The sequence below is a fragment of the Chinchilla lanigera genome, unplaced genomic scaffold (genome assembly GCF_000276665.1).
Source record: "Chinchilla lanigera isolate Chin_1 unplaced genomic scaffold, ChiLan1.0 scaffold00143, whole genome shotgun sequence".
Taxonomy (NCBI): Eukaryota; Metazoa; Chordata; class Mammalia; order Rodentia; family Chinchillidae; genus Chinchilla; species Chinchilla lanigera.
This window is the reverse complement of record NW_004955544.1, coordinates 2,031,941-2,053,463: the sequence shown is the minus strand read 5'-3', so window position 1 is coordinate 2,053,463 and position 21,523 is coordinate 2,031,941. Positions and strand designations below refer to the sequence as shown.

General features: G+C 39.6%; 1 protein-coding gene across 4 annotated transcripts in view; it reads right to left on the bottom strand.

Annotated features, from left to right (window-relative positions):
- Arhgap6 (Rho GTPase activating protein 6) overlaps nt 1–21,523 on the bottom strand; it is a 475,573-nt gene that overhangs the window by 41,851 nt on the left and 412,199 nt on the right. For all 4 annotated transcript variants that reach the window (XM_005411385.2, XM_005411387.2, XM_005411386.2 and 1 more), the window contains exons 3-5: nt 13,654–13,725; nt 5,379–5,635; nt 3,254–3,449 (exon numbers count right to left, since the gene is read on the bottom strand). In XM_005411385.2, coding sequence (XP_005411442.1) covers nt 3,254–3,449; nt 5,379–5,635; nt 13,654–13,725 — 525 coding nt within the window. The remainder of the gene's footprint in view (nt 1–3,253; nt 3,450–5,378; nt 5,636–13,653; nt 13,726–21,523) is intronic.

Genomic DNA, 21,523 nt, shown 5'->3' with positions numbered 1-21,523 from the left:
ATTCAGCTGGGCCTGAATAGATCAGACTTCCATTATATGAACAAAGATTGTTGGCTTTTCTGGGGAGAGGGTATTTTGTTTACTCTTGTTTTATCTGGGTTCCTTTTATCTGCCACCCCCCAAAATCTGAATAATACAATGGCTAATTGATTTGGACAGAATTTAAATTTATAGCATCAATTTTTCTTCCTCAAAACAGATTAAGGGGGCTGGGGATTTAGCTCATCGGCACAGCACCTGCCTGGCAAGCGCAACGTCGTGAGTTCGATTCCCGGTACCAGAAAAAAAAAACAAAAAAAAAACAGAGTAAGCATCAGTTTGTTTAAATAGTACCTTGCCTATCATTACAGATATTCTGAACGAATATTTCTGATATTCATACAAATGGTTTTATTATCTTAACTAATTGATTATTGCTTTTATATTGTTAATTGATTTTTGTGTGTTTGTTTTATAGTCTTGCCATAGTAACAATTCTTGCTGGTTTTCCACGGGGTTTAATTAGAAAAGATGATATGAGTAAATATCCCATTTATCAGTACTGCATCTTAAACGTGTTATCCTGAATCTCCAGAATAATTTAAGAGAATTGCAGTGAGAAGCCGGTTATTAGAGATTTGCAGTGGAGCACATATTTGCGTTTTGTCATGGTGGGATTTTGTTTTGAAAGGACGTGTGTCTCCTTCTTGTTACGGACATCGATTTGTCTACCTCACAACTGAAGCCAATCCTCAAACTAATTTACTGCTTCTATCTCTCTGGGACCTCAAGAACAAGAAAATCACACGGTCTAGAATAAAATACATAATTATATTTCTTTATTTTCTTATATTTCTTTATTTATTTCTTTTGTGCAGTGATTCAATTAACTAATGCATATAGCATACTTAGAATAGTATCTGACATATCCTGTTATGCAGCAAGAAATAACCCCTAAATGAACTGAGTGAGTCTCCTATGGCAATGTAGAAAGTTCTGAGCAATTTCACATTTAGCTTTCTTATTCTAAAATGATTTCTGAGTTACTTAGAATTTCTACAGAAGTGAAATATCAAATGGGGGATTTCTACACAAGTGAGACTATTCATTTGGCTAAATTTCTCTAGGCTGTTCAGAAACTCCCAGTTTATGATAAAATTTCATCAATTATAGTACTTTTCCAACTCAGTAACACTGATTTAAAAATAACTGTTAATAACTAGATATTGATTGCTATAATTCCTTTGTGCTACAACTATCTATACATGACTCTGTTTTAAAGTCTTCAAATTTAATTTCTTTTAAGGGAGAACAAATGAGAAGCTTTAGGCAGCTAATGCCTTTTTCTGACATAGCTAGCTCTACAGTGATTTTCCTTAAAGACAAGACACAGGCTGGGCATTCACTAATCACACCTTAAGACAGTCACTTAAAAAGAGGTGGACACTGAAAAGGTAACAACCTGAAAAAAGAAACGGGACTTGCTGTGTCTTGTCCCAGAAATTGATGTGATCACCTTTCTTCCTTTTTATCAGAAACTAAAATGGAAACCGGACCCAAAAGCACCTCAGTGTCAGGCTGAAGAACTTCAAGAAACCAGGGCAGGCACAATGAGCAATGGGCCCCACCCCAAAATCAGCCTAAATCCCAGAGGCATAATATAATTTGACTCTCTCTTATACAAGTATTTTTTTTTCTGTTTCTTGGAAATGGAAATGGTTTTTGCAAATGGAAATTTCGGGCAATTGAGGAGGCTGAAGGAGTTTTGATATAATAGCATAGAAAGCAGTTGAATGAAATACAAGTGAGGAAGTATTGGGTACAGAATGTAGATAAGGCCAATGTAACTGTCCAAGACCAATTTTAGAGAGGATGAAAAAAAAGTTGACAAATATTTATAAGACTAAAGTGATTTTTGTCTTCTGCTTCCCATTGCAAAAACAAGCAAATAAAGAAATGCTTTTGAAGTTTGCTCTTTTTCCATCGGTTTAAAGCAACAAATGTTAGAATATTTGCTTGAATTTGAATGTGTCTCTAATTTTTCTGGAGCCATCTGATCAAACTCCATGAAAACCTGGAAAAGAATCCAGCCTTGGAAGAAAATTTTGGTCCAAATCCATATATATAATGGGGGAGGGCGAGAGAAAAAGGGAGAGAGAGTTCAAGATATATAAGTAAAATATAGATATGTGGAAAATAGCCCAAAGAAAATAAAGGAATGTATAGTTAAAATTTTGTGTAAACAAATGAGTGTAAAATACGTTAATTTTATTAAGTCATTCTACTATCTAGTGATTGTCTTTTTTTTTTTTTTTTTTTTTCTGGTACGGGGAATCGAACTCACGACCTTGCTCTTGCCAGGCAGGTGCTATGCCGCTGAGCTAAATCCCCAGCCCCAATATCTAGTGATTTTCATATATAACAAGTAGAGTAAGAAATTTAGATAAATCTAATATTTTTATATAAAGTTTCATTTTTATTACAAAGAGATAGATGGGCATGTTAATAGTAATTGTATTTGCAGAGTAGCTGCAGAATTTTCTTTCTTTCTTAGTTTTTCAGTTTTTTAAATTACAATAACTGTATTATTTTTAGAGTAAAGAAGCACTTGAGAAACTTTTTCCATGTCCATACAATGCATGCTAACAGTATAACAAACAAATTTAGAGCATGGACACGGCAGTTTGATGAGGCAAAAATCTAAATTTGAAAAAATGTGAAGAACTGTCTATCCCTTGAAAGTTAAATATTAAGTAGAACTGAGCTGCAAAGGGACGACTGTGGAGAAAATCTGGGTGGACATCTTCCACAGAACTACAAATAGTCATATGTAAATTTGTTGTAAAAATTATATATTTTCTATTCACTGAAACAATGATTTTCAAATTCTTTTTAAAAGAAGCTAGACTCTTATTTTTAAAGGAAACACTACAAGTAACCTCAATGTATAAAAAGATATAAGTGATTCTGGCCTATTTGAAGGAGGCCCTGGGCACAGATTCAATGCAATAGAAGTGACCCTTTTCTAAACTGCTTAGCCAGGGCCACATCTGAGGACCCTTGGGGGCTGAGCAGTCCAAACACCATCATATTGATTCCCTGCCCTCCAACAATCTCGTTGAGCTCGGTAATCTCTTAAGCAAACATTCACATCTGTAGTTTCTTCACAAAGGAAATTTTAGTCCAAAGCCCAATCAAAGGAACAGAGAAGCGAATTCGGGTGCTTAAAGGAATGATTCTTGACTTCATGATGGTTGAGACACAATCTACATACCATGTTTTTCCAGATGCTGACAGCAGCTGTCCACCAGCCTGGGGACCTGTCTGTAAATAGGATTCAGACTGAGTTTCTTATCTCTGGCTTTTTCTTTTTTGTTTTGCGCCTCAGCAGGCAAGGAGAGTTGTAAAGCTTCTAGCAGTCGAGACTGGTTGTCATCCAGATCGGTGATGGAATCCACTGACATGGCACCCTGCAAAATGACGCACAGATTTGAACATGAGGACGGACAAAGAAAAACAGCTGCCTCCAGATCCTACCCTATAAATGCTTTTGCCCATGACTATTTATCACTCTTGAAATAGTACTGCTTGATTTAATTAATTGTTTTGTTTATATCCTACAAAGGAAAAAATGCTTTTTGGAAAAGTCTGGAGGAGATCTCTACAACATAGGGCAAGGTATTGGCAGTTACAATTTCAACAATAAACAAAATTTTCCAAGTGGAAGACAAGAGATGGCAAACATATAATTAAAATATTTTGACCCAACCACTTCATTTCTTGAAAAAAGAAAAAAAATCACATACTCAATGAATGAGGTAAAGTCAGAAGTCTTGCTAGAAATAAACAAGTCTCAACTATGGCTCTAAGTAGATTTTAAGGATAGGAAGATTCCACAAAACAACCTTAGCTTAGTTTTCTGCAGAAAGCCCCCATGGGGGCATGGAGAAATGAGAGAGGGAAAGGAGGACAGCCAAGGAGGAGGGCATCATCCAGCCTCTTAGCACTGTGGACAGCTGGAATTCAGTGTCCTAGGGGAACTCTGGGAGACATGGCAGATCATGCACCTCGGAGCTTGCCTTCTGAAGGACTGAGGGAACTGGGTATTTCTACACCGAGTATCAGGGATCACTGACTAAAGACAGTCTCTCATAGGGGGAGGGAGGTGACATTATCTACCTGCCATTTGCATGTGCCAGGAGCCTCTGGCTATCTAAGAAAGCCCTCATCAGAGAGACGCACAGGGGGATGGAAAGGGTGTTAAAGTGCTAGGAGTGGTAACCATGTGCGCTGTAGCTGCCCATCTGGGATGAAGAATACAGTGAGAAGTTAGCTGCCGGTGTCTGGCAGGGTGTGGAGAGAGGCAGGCATTTGGGAAGTCAGTCACCTAGCATTAGATGCCAAGAAAGTTCAAATTTAGAGTTTTGTTGTCACCCTCATATGGATTTATACAAAATCTGAGAGATGATAGGCTTAGAAGAGAACAAACTCATTGTGCAAATTCAAGCACTTCATAATTTTGTCACTTCTTTATTTTTAAACCTAGCCAGTACCATAAAGGAAAGCAGGGCTCCAGATATTGCTTTACCTTGGAGAAGTTCTCAGTGGTGGTGGGTGATTGCAAAATATGGGTTGCCGGTGGAGGTGTGCCAACAGTTTTAATTAGGGCATCTTCCGTGGCTGGAGGTGGCAAAGATTTAGAGTCTCCAGGCCAGAGGAAGGGGAGAGATCCCCCAGGGACCCACAAACTCTTAGAGATAGATGATCTTCAACTCACTCAGACAATCACCAGCCAATGTGTCCCAAAACCTCAGCTTTTCAAGATTCAAATGTGAAATGTCAAATAGTTCAGTGCCTAGAACATAGCACTCACTTGGTAATTGGTGACACGTTGTTATAGTCTGAATTCGAAAGACACTACATATAGTAATCTATGGTTCTGTTTCAGGAAAAATGTGCCCCAATGATAAGGGAAAACGTCATTGTTTATAAAAGCCTACAACCAACATGATTGGCTAGTCTTGTTCTCAGACAAGTAATGAAGAATTAAAATCATCGTACCCTTTCTTCAAGCCTTAGCATCTAACAGGAAAGTCTAGTGAGACAGCAGAAGATGGCAGGCCAGTGTCAGTGTCAATAGTGCAGAATGTTCAGGATGCCATGGGGTGACAGGGCTAGCAATGGAGGGACACCCAGCAGCTTTGAGAGGAGACAGTACAGCTGCCTCTTCAAGATGCGTCAAGGTGTTTTAGCTTCCATACACCAAGTGCAAATTCTTCCCTAATGGAATGGACACAAACTACATATCCAGTGTTTTCATGATGAAAGACTCAAAGAAAAACTTGATACATCTTCAGTTTTCCTAGCATCAGTGTCAGAGCCAATCCTGGCCAACTCACCCTTCTCCTGGCCCGGGGAGCTGGTTCCGGAGTGTTGGGAGAAGTGGACTCATTTGGCGTTTCTGAGGTGGAGCTGAGAGATGAGTTACTGCTTGAGAGTTCTTTGTTCTGTCTTTTATTTCCAAACGGCAGGAGAGAAGCCACGAAATCAGATGTATCCTTCTGCTCATCCCTCTGCGAGTCCTGCTTGAGTTTATAGGCTCTGTCATTGGCAATGACTTGGGACAAGGGCATTCCAAATGCCTGTGGGATGAATTCTGGAATCAAAAAACAGGCATTCCTGTTCAGAGACTGCCCAGACCATTGAAGACCCTATACGCATGTCTCAGATCTAAAGGCAGACATATTCAAATGATTGTTTTCTGAGGAACTGATTTATCTATCAATCAACATACGAAAATGACCTGTTTTATCAGAATGGCTACAATTCCATTTCAATGAAGAAAGCCAGTAGGTATAAACACACATTTTAGAAATCTCAATCTGTAGGTACTTTTCCCATGTGCCTCAAATTTGTCTTAAAGAAAATAACATTGCAGAGAAGTGTGACATTTTTGATAGATTATAAATAGTACTTTGTGCTCATCAGTACAGTTTTACAAACTGTTAGTCTTCTATTTATATGTTTCTGAAGCCCCTAAAGGCTGCGAGGGATGAGGAGATTGTATTTATCCATTTATTGAACAAGCATTTGTTGTGCAGCTACTATGGGTCATGTCAAATTATGTAACGTGGGGGAGGTACAACATTTCTAAGAGGCCCAGTCCTTGCTCATGAGGGGTTCAGTGTATAGGGTGGGGTGGAGAAGTGCAGGGTCAGACCCGTAAATAATTGTAATAGTGTGACTACCACGTGTTATAATGGAGAGACAAATGAAACAAACACTAAAATTCAGCGAAGGAGATACATTTTGGGGTTTCCGGTAGAAGAGGCAGCACACAGAATGAAAGCCAAGAGGCAAGGGAGCAACTTGGGGACAGCTTGGGAAGAAGTGTCCTGTTTTCCCGTTTTTCTCCTCGTCCCCACACCCTGTCTCCAGCCAGCTGGGTTGATGCAGTCATGCTCATGATCTGTACTCAATCCGCTTTCCGGGCTACATGCAGAAGTGGATGTCATCACAGAACCTCTGGTGAGAGGCCTAGGATGGAATTTGGAAAATCTTCTAGAGGGGGCCATTTTGGGAAGGAACGTAATGCAGAAATCTATGGTTTTATTTGGATATATATTTAAGAGTTGCATTCTGGATCTCTGTAATAAATCCATTTATACACACACGTTAGATCCTTAGGGCCAGGAATTTTATTGACAATATTTTAGATCCGTGCCAAAAACACATTAATAATTCAGTCATGTGCAGTACTCCCCTTAGACAAAATTACATCTCCTAGCAGCAGCAAATTGGTGTCTTGTCTCTTTTGTTTTTTTTTATAAGCCCTATGAATGGAACCAAAATGATCAAGGGAAAACAATTCTAAGGTTGTTTATTCTTTGAACAAAAAGCAAACATTAAATGAGGTGGATAAAGGCTTTAAAAGGTTTTTCTCCTTGATTCATGGCAACATTTTTAAGTAGGCTAACGGCCAAGTCTACATTAGGAGCAGAAATGCTGCTTGAAAGGCCGGAACCTCTAGTTCTATCAAAACATGGAATTTGTTTTGAAGGGAAACTACCCTAACTTCATTTGGGAACTTTCAGGGGTTCTTGCCATTCTCTATCAACATTCTAGAGGACATATGATAATAAAATTTGGCTATTTCTCCTCTGAGTGATCAATGTGGACAATGCAGGCAGATCCAATATTCACTCCTGACAAAAGGCTGTTTTTGCTACTCGCCAAATTAGGAAGCAAAGGGGATAGTACCAGACCCCCGACTGCGAGAGCTGAAAACTTGTTATATACACTAGCGCTATGGTGGCTGAGGAAATAATCAAATATTCTTCCTTCAAAAATGTTGAGGGTGTCTTAGAACTTGTGTATGGCAAGGCTCACAGCCGCATGAGACATACAGAAAGAAACAGGAGACAATAACCGCCAAAAACATTGAAAAGGATGGGGTGACTTGGCTGCTCGTGTAGGCATATGCAGGGCAAGGATTTACTCTACGATGGGAACTATCAGGCTGGTGTATATTTCAGTGATAGAACACATGCCTAGCATGGGCAAAGCCCTGGATTTGATCTGCAGCACACATGCACGTGCGCGCGCACACACACACACACACACACACACACGAAGTTAGGGACTATTGAATCCTCTTCTAGCCACTTTTTTCCATACAAGGAAACCAATCAGATTTATTTAAAGGTTTCTAATATCACTGGAAAAAGGAAGAAACATTGTTTTCTTTGGAGTCTGTCATTTTTAATATCTGAAAATCTGTCACTCTACTTGTAAATTAGAATAGATGAATACAAATGAAACAGATGCATTACACAAAGTCATTTCCCCCTAATTTTTATTCTTCTCTTGTTCTCATTCAAGAGATGTAGCCACCCATAGCAGAGTTCCATTTCTCTCTACTAGGATTTCTTTTCTGGCTGTGTTTACCCTTTCAATGGGAGAGTTTGAATACAGTCTCTTTAGTTCCTTCTTACTTTCCCTCAGGATTCTCACAAAGTTTGCAAAGGAGACCTCTCTCTGCTCCAAGTTATGCAGTATCTATTTAGTCTTTATAAAACTCTAGGAAGAATTCCTGAATATTATTGTTTCTTAAAAATATAGTGATTATGAAATCAAGAATTCACCACAAATCTATTGAGCAAAACTCTCATTGATGTTTTAAAAAAAGCAGCGAGCACACATGCCTGCCTAAGTTGAAAGCTCTTTCATAAGGGGAAAAAAGGAACCTTGAGACCCTGCGCTGACAGAAGCTAATAAAGTTGATAACTGGCTTTTTAAAATTAACTTTTAGGATGTGTTTGTGATACATAATAATCACATTCATTTGGAGGAATTGTACATACACACATCATATGTTGGTCATTTTTACTCCCCTTCACTCGCTTCCCTTCCTCAGATCCTCTCCCCATCTCTAAACTGTCTACCTCCCTCTTTCTTGCCATCTCTCCTTTATTTTGCTTTTATATTATTTGTATTTTGGATTTTTCATATATGAGAAACCATGCAATATTTAACTTTCTCTGTGTGATTTATTTTAGTTAGCATTATGTTTTCAGAATCCCTCCATTTTCCTAGCAGGCCTTTTAAATTACAAGGAAATTACCCAAGACCCATGTGCTGAGGCTAGGGATGACAAGTGTCATGCTGTCACCCAAGGCAGGTGTTCTCCAGGGACCCTGTTTCCCTGCTGCTCCCATTAGGAGTGACTGTCTCTGCTCTCTTTGCTCCTGATTGCTTCTTCCAAACCTTCACCCTCCCACCCCTGGTAGAGACCCACCATCACAGGGTTCCGCACGTTCCCTGATCCTTGTAATCTTCTATTGTCACTTACTTTGACTCATCATTAGAGACTTAGAAGCTCACCCACATAACCGATCTGTCTCTGTCTTCAAATTTTCTTGGTCTCCTCCTCTCTTCTTATCTTTTCATGCAGGCTACCTTTATATCATCCACTCCCTTGGTCCTATCCTGGGCCTTATCTTCACCAGAATGTAACACCGTGTTGGTACCTCAAACTTGCACCTTCCCTCTAAGCACCAATCACTTTTTCTTCCTTGACACCAGGACATCCCTAAGGCATCTCTTATTCCCTGTCTTCCCCTCCCAGGTCTGGCTCAGATTTGTAATGGTCTCTGTTCTTCACGGGAGAGACTAAGAATTCTGAGTAATACTTCTCTCCTTCTCACATCCCATTTCCACTCCATCGTCTTGTCATGTCATCCTCATGTGACCTCTCATTTCTGTCTATGTCTTTCCACTTCCACCATCACTCTAATTCCAGTTCAATGTACCATAATCTCACTCCTGGGCCTCCACACAGCCTTCTGCCTAGCCTTCCTCCTTTTACTCTGGGGTCACACTCTTTCCCAAATTCACATTTTACACTGGCCTTCTGCTTTAAAACATCACTTCTTCCTTAGTACATTTTGATGGTATCTCAATGCTCTTAGTATACGGACTAAAAGGTGTGCTGTGGCCCATACAGCTCTGTGTGAGCTGGCTCCTTCCCAGCCTTCCCTGGAATCACATTTCCTCTGGTTCTCTCTTCTCTAGTAATAGCACTCAGTGACTGTGTTCAATCTATTTTCTATGAGAGTTTATATATGGTGATAATTGATTCTTCTATTCCTTTTTTTGTTTTGTTTTGTTTTTCTTCTGGTACCAGGAATCGAACTCATGACCTTGTGCTTGCCAGGCAGGCACTTTGCCACTGAGCTAAATCCCCAGCCCCTGATTCTTCTACTTCTGTTTAACATAAACCAGAAGTTTTGTATCAACTACTCTTACTTAGTGTTCCTTCAAAGCTCCTTATAATGACGTATTAGACCTCGAGTACCTATAAAGCACGGCATAAATGGATTTCAGCATAAAGGTACCAGAAGTGAACTCCTCTCAGATTCTATGTTGATAAATATATGGTAATAATCTGACAATGTCCGAGCTCCCAGAACCATGCCGAAAAGAACCTCATCACCGTGTTCTTTGACTAGGAAGCATTGTAACTGAAGCAAGGCAGCTTGTGTTAAATCTTCTCTCAATAAACTGGTTTCTTTTTCACACAAGAAAGAAACTTTCTGAAGTTTTAAAAGTTTTAAAAATATTTTTCATTACACTATGAGAAATCAAGGAGTTGGAACGATTTAATTTGAAAACATATTTTCTGAACTAGCATCAATTTTGGTTTAGTTTCTACAAGGAAATCGAAAGTTATATGGGGACTGCTTAAATTGCAGGAGGGATGCAGGAGTGTCACGTGATCTGTTGTTTATTTAATCAAGACTATTAAATATCACACAGGACATGATTCATTTTGATGGAATCAGTAGAGTGGCATATCAAACTTTGGTGAATCACTCTTTATTGGGAGAGCAACTTGACTCTAAAGAGCTACGCCTCTTTATTTTTAGATGGCCTCATCCAAAAGGTCATTTTGAGTTTCCTGTTTTCCTTCTTTTACTCTTGGATTCAAATGATGATCATTTTTCACATGTGCAGCTGTTACGAACCCAAATGCTAATATGCAAAGGGAAGGAAATAATGTGAACCAATTACAGCTGTGCCAGACCCGCACCCCGCCACCTCACGCTTTGGTTCCCAAGCATTCATGTGATGGCTCCCATAGTTGACATAAACTGGGCTTTATGTTTAGAAAAGTTGTCATGTAATTACTCTTCACTCTAGCCTACGATACCTTATTTTTAAACATCAAAGCTAATATATATATATAAAGCTAATATATAACTTCTTTTGCCATGAAGCCTGACACTTCTCCCCTTAGTTGAACGGATGACGTTTTCTTCTGAAACCACAGCAGTATGCCTTCCTTTCCCCAGTCAGCTCTCTGTGTAGCAGAGCTCTCACTGGGCCTGCATAAATATGATTTGGTCTGAAATACGTGTAGTGGCCCAGTGTGTATTGGTCAATTACTTCCCTGGCCCTCCCTTCCAGGCCATTCATGTTCATGCCTCCTGCTGTTTCTATGCATTAGCTAACACACACATGCACACACACACATCATCATCATCATCATCATCATCATCTCTGTTAAGGGAATGCAAACATCTCTCTCTTGCTGCAAAAATGCTTATTCTGTTTAGGCCAGCTCAAGTTGGCACTTTCTGAAGAACCACCTAACATGATCACTGTAAGTATCTATAGGCCAAAATCAGCACAATTATTCTAGAGTCAACTAACTTTAAAAGATAATACATTATAAGTACAGTAGAATCTCTTTACTCGTAGCTTCACTTTTCCCTGTTTCAGTTAGCCATAGTCAACTGTGCTCCAATAATATTAAATGGAAAACTTCAAAAATAAACAATTCATAAGTTTTAAGTAACTGCAAAGACAAACAAATAAATTTATTCATTTATTTATTTATGTTTTGCAATAGTGGAGATTGAGCCAAGGGCCTTCACATGGAGCTACATCCCCAGTCCTTTTCTTCACTTTTAATTTTGAGACAGGGTCTCGCTAAGTCATTAAGTTGCCCAATATGGGTTCGAACTCATGATTCTCCTCTCTTGGCTCCACAGAGTTGCTGGGATTGGGCTGGGGATTTAGCTCAGTGGCACAGCGCCTGCCTGGCAAGTGCAAAGTCGTGAGTTCGATTCCCGGTACCAGAAAAAAAGCCAAAAAACAAAACAAAACAGAGTTGCTGGGATTACAGGTGTGCCCCACCATGTCCAGATAAATTACATCATAAGATATCGTTAGAATCATTTGATTTTAATATTAGTCATTGTTATTAATTCCTTCTGTGTGTATTTATGAATTAGACTTTATCATAGATATGTATGTACAGACAGGAAAAAACATTATATATGAGGTTTAGAACTATCCATGGCTTTGAACTTCCGTGCATCATTGTGAGAATGTACCTGCAGGGAATAAGGCAAAATAACTGTACCAACCTGAGTGCTTCCTTAAGTACAGTATTTGTACAGAAAATTGCTCTAATCTAGATAAGTAAGTGTACTGTACTTCAGAAACAGAATGAGCAAAAGCTCTAGAGGAGTGATGCTGGATACTAATATTCAAGACATTGAAAATAAGCGTAGTAACTATCCACCAATCAAATATAACACAATAGTTTTGGACAATGATATCTAGCTGGACATCCTCCACCTGCATTAATTCAGAAGTAGAGTCTACCGGGATAGGGCATGGTCTGCTGAGTATTCTGCTTAACATGGGCCAGGGTTCTCATTTTAGAAGTTACATGAGAGCAATGGACTCATACCCCTTTTAGACCAAAGGACTCATACTCCCTGAGATTGAGGACTGGGTATATATATATTTTTGGTGATTGCTATTTTGTTTTTTGCAGTGCTAGAGAGGGAATCTAGGGACTTGTGCATGCTGGGAAAGCACTGGATCTCTAAAGTGTACCTCTAAGCCCTTGGGCTTAGAATTTTTAAAGGTTCCACAAGTGATTCTGCTGTACAGTCCAGGGTAGGCATCACTGATGCCTTCACTTCCTTATAACAATTTGAGATAAATGTTTGAAATGGCTGGAAGCATTTAGCTTGAGGAAGTCCTGCTGCCATCTACTGAGTCGAAGTCACGAATTCACAATAAATAGGATAACCCCTATCACAAAGATTTCTCCTGTCTAAAATGTCAATAATAGCAAGGGTGAGAAATACCCCCCTAAGGAAACAAAACAGTGGTGTTCCACTCTTCAGAATTCTTCATCACCAAACATCAGGAACCAGTGTCATGACTCTTAAGGTACAGTTCAAGACATAGGTATAGTGACTGGTATCAGTTGTGTGGGATAGCTCTTGTCCAGTACTGATCATAATGCATTTATTTTTAAAATGCTTTGTTTCTCTGTTTCCGTCACTTTCCAAGCAGAAACTCAATCATTATAGAAAAGAGCTCAAAGATGTTTATCCTCATTCCACACTCATTCACTGTGTCACATAAAATGAAACTATATTCCTACGATCACACCATTCAACAAGCATCTCATACGAGACCATAAGCATAGGCCACAAAAATGGACTGTGCTAATAGAGGCCAGGTGCCCATTATGCAGGCTCAGAGATTATTAGTTAAAAATGACCACAAACATCTCTGAAAGGGTGGCTAAAGTGTCAGTTCTCTAAATAGGCATAGAAGGGGACACAAAATGTATGAGAGTCAGCAAGTCCGAAAACATATGGGGTGAAAAATGAGCAGGCTGTGATCTAACATGAAAATGCTGCGAATGGCACGACACATCTTCAGTTACTCATGAGGCTGAGACTGTTTCTTCTTAGTAGTTACGGTGGGCAAATACAAAATCTTTCTCATTCAACTAGCCCTGCCTGTCTGAATTTGCCAGACAGCTGGTTAGCGTTAGTGACGCTGTCCATGGCTACTCGACCCAGGTCCTTTTTTATGCATAGCTGATTGGCCAAAATAATTGGAACCATAAATTTGGCCCAAGTCATACTCTGCTGAAACCAGCTAAATTCATCAGCTCAGCACAGGGATATTCAAACACAGAAGAGTACAGCAAAACAGCTCTTAATGGCATTCCATCATAGAAATCCAGTTTGCATAATAGAACTGAACCCCATAAGTCTATGTGATTCAAAAACCCCACCAAATTCAACCATTATGCTCCATGGAAGATACTTTTGCCTTACTTATTTCGTCCTTTACCTCTGTCTTTGTTTTTCTCTTTTCCTAGGGAATCCAGTTTCTTTCTCAAAGACTTCTTTCTCTTTTGTCCATCTGCAAATGTAAAAGGAACAAGAAATTGTAATAATAAGCATACAAGGGATATGTTAAATTATAAATATACTTGAGTAAAAGTATGACTTCTCTCTTACTTTCCTCATAGTTTGTCATTTCATATAGAAGAACTGCTCTGATAGTACATGAAAATCTCTGACAGTGTTAGCATATATAACCAGAATCTTAATATAGTCTGTTCAATTTTCTTACAGTCATGGGAAGTGCAAGAAACTTTCTCTTCTTCAGTTATAACTTACCATTGACATGTAGATATATTTGCATTTACTATTATATAATTCTCTTCCTATTCTCCATGGTTGTACAAATTGAACCAAATCTCCATGAGAGAATCAACAGTCTACACAGCTTTGATATTTATGAGCTAGCACAGTGTAATTGGGTAAGGAAATATATTTAGTGGTCTGCAGAACTTGTCTATTTTTCTACCATTTACTGACTGTGTCACTTTGGACAAGTCTCAGAATCCTTATCAGTAAAACAAGAATGCCATGTAGTTTAGAGAGTTCAATGAAACAATGCATATGACTTGCTTGATGTCCAGTCTGACATGTGTTCATAATTTTCCATCTATTTTGTGGTGGTTGCATAGTATTCCTTGGTTTGGTGGCACAATAGTTTGTTTAATCATTCTTCCATTGATGGATGTTGGCGTTTCCTCTAATTTTTCACTAGGATAAGTAGAGAATATTTCTTTTTAGCATCTAGCATTTGCAACAAATGTACTTAATATGTCCGTTTAACTCACCAAATAATAAAGATACCACTCATATCAGTGGGCAGCTGCAATTGAATTCCTGGGATGTCATCACAAAATATTGGCATTCATCATTGCCAGAATGTGTTTGGGGATTATGCAGCTGTTAGTTTAACATGTGGGAGGTGTGAATTGGGAATCCACACTGTGATCAAATAGCAGAGGTGCAGTCCATCCCCCAAGGAAATTTCGTTTTAAAAGGAGTATTAGGAATTCTTCTACAGGACGTGCTAAAAATGTAGGAAAGAGACTCAGCTGAATAAAATTTAAAAACAAGACTCTGATATCAGGAAAAGACAGAGTAAGCATTCTGAAACAGACATGAGCGTTCCTGATATCCTCACGGGGCTGCAGATGTTCCTGGCTCCTCCTCCGTGAATTTTTGGAGGGAAAAGAACATCACAACACAGGCAACAGTCACATGCAACCCCTCCTCTCTTTCAAAGATTTCAAAAATCACCCTTCCCCCGCAAAATGCACACAGCTATGGAGTCATGAGATTTGAGTAGAAAAAATTATGGAAATCACTTGTAATGTGACAAAGAGCCATAAATCTCTTTGATCACTTACATGGTAAGATCTTCAACATCTAAAAGTTGATCTAAACATGATGACCTATTGCAACGTTTTATATATATATGGACAATTAAACAGAATACAGATCCAGAATACATAAAGGACAGGGGAAATTGTCTTTTAAAGTAGAATAATTTTTTAAAAAAACTTCTAAAATTATGGAATGTATTACAGATATATATATATATACACACATACATATACACAAATGTACAATTTAAACAATGATTAGAAGGCATCCCTGGCGCATCTAACAACCATATTTAGAAGTAGACTATTGCTAACTCTCAGAGGACTACCAGCATGACTCCCTCCTCCTCACCCCACATAATTTACTGTATGTAATCAATTGTTAACTTTTCTTTGTATTTTTACTATGTATATGTATATTTTCAAAGTATGCGTTTTTCTCTTGTCTTGTGATACATATAGGCAGACTTATATTGGAGGTATTCTTTCTTGCCTTATTTATTTCATTCACCAACGTTGTGAAACTCATGCTGTAAATTCTGTAGGTAGCTGCACATCACTCACTTTGATCACTATCTAGTGTCTTCTTCTCATATGAATATGCCATAGTTCATTCTCCCACTGGGTGGTGGATGGATTCTTGTGCTGTATATGGTTTGGAGCTATTAGGAGTAATGTCTTATTTTTAAATCTGTTTATACCTCCTTCTGTGCATATACCAGAGTCAAAGATGATACTTTAGAAAGTGTGGTTCCAGAACCACCAGCACCAATATCACCTGGGAACATGTTAGAGATGCAAGTTCTCTACAGGTCCACCCAGACCTACTGAATCTGGGGTGGCGCCAGCAATGTGTGCTTGCACACACTCTGAGAGAATTCTGGTGCACGCTAAGGTCTGAGAGCCACTGCTCCAGCTTATGTACATAGAAGTTACATTGCTGAATCAGTGTGTATGTAGTCTTAGGATTTACCAGGTAACACTTCTGTTCCCACCAGTATGAAAGTTTACTTCATCCCATGAGGATAGTATGTGACTTAAACTTCCAAACTCCAAACAATATCTTGAATCCTCCTTACAACCAAAACACGATTTTTGTAAATAATGACCTATAATTAAAATGTACCTATTTACACTACATATTGTCTTTTTCACTTCATTAGACAGAGATGAATATTATAAATAGGCAACTATACAAAATGATGGATGATATCGATAATGTGAAATGATGCAGTGCTTTGGCATCTGTTTCCTCTTTTATATTCTCAAACAAATAGCCAGAGCCACACCACGAACTTCTTACTCCTTCTCCTTGCCCTTGTAATCAATCAGCAGTTTGCCCGAAGGCCTCCCATTTGTGAAGAATGACTCATCTTTTGTTCCCAGAGAGCATGAAAAATCTGATCTAGAGGCTACCGTATTAGAGCTGGTTCCATACAGTCACGTCCAACCATTCCTTGGATGGCAATAAGCGAGACAAGTGCCATTCTGCATTTGTCTTAGTGCATTTTCTGCTACTATAACAGAATACACAGAGTGAGTAATTTATATAACAAAGTTCATATAGCTCACTGTTCTGGAACTGGGAAATCTGAAGAAGGTCTCCATTCTGTGTCATAACATGGCGAAGGCATCATATGGGGGAGAGAGGGAAAGAGACAGAACTTGCGGCCTCAAGCCCTTTTATAATTAGTATTAATCCATTCATAACTGAAAAGCTCTCATGACTTAAACTCCTCCCATTAAGTCCCACTTCCCAACATAGTTGGGGATTAAGTTTCCAATACATGCTTTTTTTGTCCTCTTTATTGGAGACACATACAAACCATAGCATTCTTTTGAAGAAATTCAAGCCCCCCAATTAACAATGACCATAGAAATGTTTTTATGGTGCAAATGGTGGTGAGCACGTGCATGCTGACTGTTTGCCGCTTGCCCATAGTCTCACAGACAATAGCGACTTGTGGGAGGCCCTTGGGCAACACATCCTGATCAGAGGCATCTTGAAGCATGTACTTAGGGGTTGGCTTCCATGTGCCCTCCTTTTGCCAGGCACTGTGAAAGTCTTCATCACTACGCCCAGAAGAGACCACATCCTATACGTGGGGACCTCACAGAAATAAACAGGGGAAAAACAGATGGTAAGGTAGCAAGCCTGCCATGTCTTAGTGACCCCAAAGCAATGGGCCTGTCCTTCAAGTTAGGTGCGGCTGATATGGGGATCCTTTTGCCGGTCAACAGTCAGCAGGGTCTTCAGAAAAACTGAGAGTCTAGGACACACTTTTAAGGAACTCATTTGCTCTTGGTCATATTCTGTTTTAAGTTGTGTTTGTTCTGTAGCTAGAAGAGAAGCTCTCAGAAAGCAGAACGGTAGCTCCTGGGCTTTTGCTACCCTCCAAGTAAATGGCACAGGGCAACCTGTTGGCATTGACCAAAGGTGGGAACTAAGAGGTTTGGGGCTGAGTCAGACGGATTCCAGGAGCCATGAACTACATGAACTACACATCTCCTAAATTTAAGGCGATCAGATTCATAGACTATAGCTCACGAAACATTATTTTCCATAATGAATTAATTTTAGATCTAATAGTAAAACATTTTTGGAGTAAAGATTCACTTGGTGACAGATGAAGAGTAAGGATTACCTTTGGGAAATGTGTACTACTTGAGAGGTGGCATAAGGGACCCTTTAAGGGACCAAGAAGGTTCTATGTCTTGGTCTAGCTGGTAGTTCCATGATATGTAAATGTTTAAATTTCACAGAGCTAGACTTATACACATTCATATTTATGCACAATGGTATATATGTATTATCTCCCAGCACCAATAATAACAACAAAAGATTTCATCATTTTTATACAATGGCACCAACACAAAAATTACACTAAACTGAATTGGGCTGAAAACTCAGTAAGAAAGTTCTACAGAAAAGAATTCTTGCATGGCTCACTTTTTAAAATATTTGAATATCTGTGATCTCATCTGAACACCTCTGCTTCACTGTGAGGCAGGCATATAGTACTGAGGGTTAGTTAGTGTTTATGGGGCACGCACTATAAAATAAGGACATCTCATGCAAAACTTCATTATATTCCCCGAAGCAGCCTGATAAAGCCTATACTATTACTCCTCTGAATGCATGGAAGAGGAAACCAGGCTTAGAAAAGTGCAAATAACTTATCCGTGGACAAGCATTGAGATATGGTAAATCCAGAACTTGCATCCAGAACTATCTAATCTTAAAAGATGGAGATTTAATCTCTACCTTGGCTGTGTGAGGGAAACATAGCACATATTTGAAGTGTGCCAGTATGGTCAGATATAGGGACAGACACGTCCAAAGGAACACAGAGTTAGGGAGGGAGGGGAAAGAGAAACTAAAAAAAAAATCAATCTCTAAATTTGCACCAGGTCTAGCATGTCATTCTAATATGATGATTTTTTTAAGGTAGTGACATTTATTGTAGAAAATGGCGATCATAGTTATAAGTATTATGTGTTAGTTACTTTCATAATGTTAGGACAAAATACCCAACACCCAAAACTTAGAAGTTTATTTTGGCCCACAGTTTCAGAAGATTGAGTGACAATAAATTTTATATTTATATGATATTACCTAATATACATCAACATACAATCCAGCGAGTCAGCTCTCTTATCTACACATTTGACAGATGAAAGAACTGAAAGTCAGAGAATTAAAGCAAATTCTCCTAAAGTCACAGAACTGGTATGTGGAGGAGCTAGGGTTCCAAGTCAAATTCCAGCTCTTTCCAACAGGCAAGGCTCTATCATGAGAAGTGCGGCTGAGAGCAGAACTCAGAAGCCTGCTGATGAGAAGCCAGAAGCCCTTTTGAAGGTAACTTTGCCTCTGCAGCATAAGAAAAGATTTGGGGCTCTCTTCCCTGGGAACTGTTTGTCAAGCCAGGGACATCCCTCAGTGGGGGTCAGTAAGACTCTGTTTCAGAGAAACCTGAATCACAAGCAAGAAGGCACTGTGGCTCATTCGTTAGTGAGGGAGTCAGGGAAGGAATGCAGACAGCCTCATTTCACAGGTGCGCCTTGATGTGGGCTGTGACCCAGGTTTAACACCTCTTACAGCCTTTCGCTTGCAGAGCTCAGGAAAGACTACATTACCGGAAGGAGGAAGCAATCTCATGCACTGAGCTATGAAATGAAGACAAAGAAAGAATTACCGAACGTCTGGTGCTGCTATAGACGCAGCCAGAAAACTAGCTCAACAGGTTCAAAACTGCCATATTCAGCAATCCCTTGTTCAGGTGCTATTTAACCCATATATTGATTTATAAAAACTGGAGCCCTACACAAAATCTTATTGATTAAACATACGTGTCTGGATTCTTAACCTGTTGAAAGAAGCAGAAGAGCTGGCAGGACTGGATTCCACATTCCTCATGCTCACTCCAGGCCAGTGCGGGCACCTGACCCTGGCAACTGTACCGTTTGTATTTTCTGGTAGGCCTTGCAGTTTGCAGCCCCACTTGATTCTAAAGGGAAGGTTCTAGCCTGTGCAACGCTTCAGAACTTCTGCTGAGAAAAGTTTGAAGGAATGCTTTCTGGCACCACTCCCTTGATTCCCAGCCAGAGCTGCCTCACTATTTATTTGGATCAGAAAAATAGATTCTCTGAGAAAGCAAACCAAAGGAATTCATAGGCAATGAGGGGTGCTTGATGGAAAAGTGAGGAAAACTTACATAAAAAGGACACTTAGGTGGTGAAATAAGAAGTGGCCCTTTACAAACTGCAGACTTTATGCCAGGGCTGCTCAGCCTGGGTACTTGTGCCATTTGAAGCCAAAGAAGTCTTTACTGTGAGACACTGTCTTGAGCACTGTAGGATATTTAGCAGCATCATTGGCCTCCATATACTAGATGCCAGGGCACCCATCCACCTCCTATTGTGACAGCCGTTGACGCCTCTGGACATTGCCAAATGTCTCTGTGGAACAAAAGCACTCCAGCTGAGAACTACTGGTCTATGACCAACTTTTCTCTAGAGAGTAGCTATGAGGCCACACTATGTGAATGTGAATATAATATTCACATTCCCTACCCCTCTCCTTGTCAGCAAGCTCAACTGATACCCAACCTCAGTTTCTGTTTTCAACAGAACACTATCACAATTGTTTACAAAGATATTGGGTCTTTAGATATAAGATTCAATTTGGGGCACAATAGCAATTTCCTTCAATTTAGGAAGAAATGGGAGTCTGTCTATAAATTATCTCTCTTCTTAATTCCTAAGACTACATGGGAGAAATAAAGTGAGTTCACGAGTAAATCAGCCTTCTATTTCTTTGGATGGCATGGTATTTCCTCTCCGGGGGTACAAAATCAGGTGTGGAGAGCAGCTGCGGTAAGTGGTGGTATGAATGGATGCTCAGGGAAGGCGAAAGGACACTGTCCATCTCTCCTTCTATTTAGAGGACTAAAATGGTGCATGAAGAGACTTATTAGCTCAGCCCTCCAGAGACCACAATAAGGACTCAGCAGGATACTACAGTAAATCATTTTGGAAGCAGATAGAATTGTCCACCATGTAACAAGCTATGTCCAGAAGAGCACCATTTACTGCAGCTCCCATCTTGGTTGTATTCTTTCCTTTGTTATGCCTCACCCCAAGAGAAGCCAGAGTCATGATCCTTTGTATACACAGCTTAGTGCTGAGGAACTGAAGGGTCCAGCCAACAGTCATATGGACATTCATCATTCAGCCCCAGTCCAGCCCTCAGATGACTGCAGTTCCATCTGGGCTGGGCAGCCACCTCATGAGAGGCCTAACCAGGAAATCAGACTGAGCTACTCACTGAAGCTATGTGTCATGAAAAATATTTGTTATCTGGAAAGAAAAGAACAGACGCCTGATGAAAAGCAATGTAATATCCTGGATGAGATTTTGGAACAGAAAAAGGATATTAGTAGGAAAATTGGTAAACTATAAATAAAGTCTATAGTTTTCTTGAGACATATACATCAAGATTGGGTTCTTAGCTGTGACAAGTGTACCAAGGTGATATAAGATGCTAACATTAGGGGAAACTCGGTGAAGTGCGTAAGGCAACTTGGTACTATCTAAAAAAAACTTCTGTAAATCTATAGTTACCCTAAAATAAAGTAAGTTTATTAAAAAGCTGCTTCTCCCAGGCACCAGATGTATTCAAGCAAAAGTTGGAAACTCATTTGTCAAGCATGTGAGAAAATGGAAGTCTGCACTGCTCCCTGAAAGGCTTCACAGAATTGGAAACTCAATTTTATGGCAAGAAGGGAGGTGACTCACAATCCAGAGTTTCTGACCTGGCTAAAACTAGAAACAATCTCCTATCCATGTCTCCCGGATCTGAAGGAAAACAGGTACCTAAGCTGACCTAAAGCGTCCGTGTGGCTGCCATTGTGGTGGAGCGTGTTTGCTGGAAAGGAAGTGGACAGTTGAGATCTTCTGTCACATTTGCTTGCA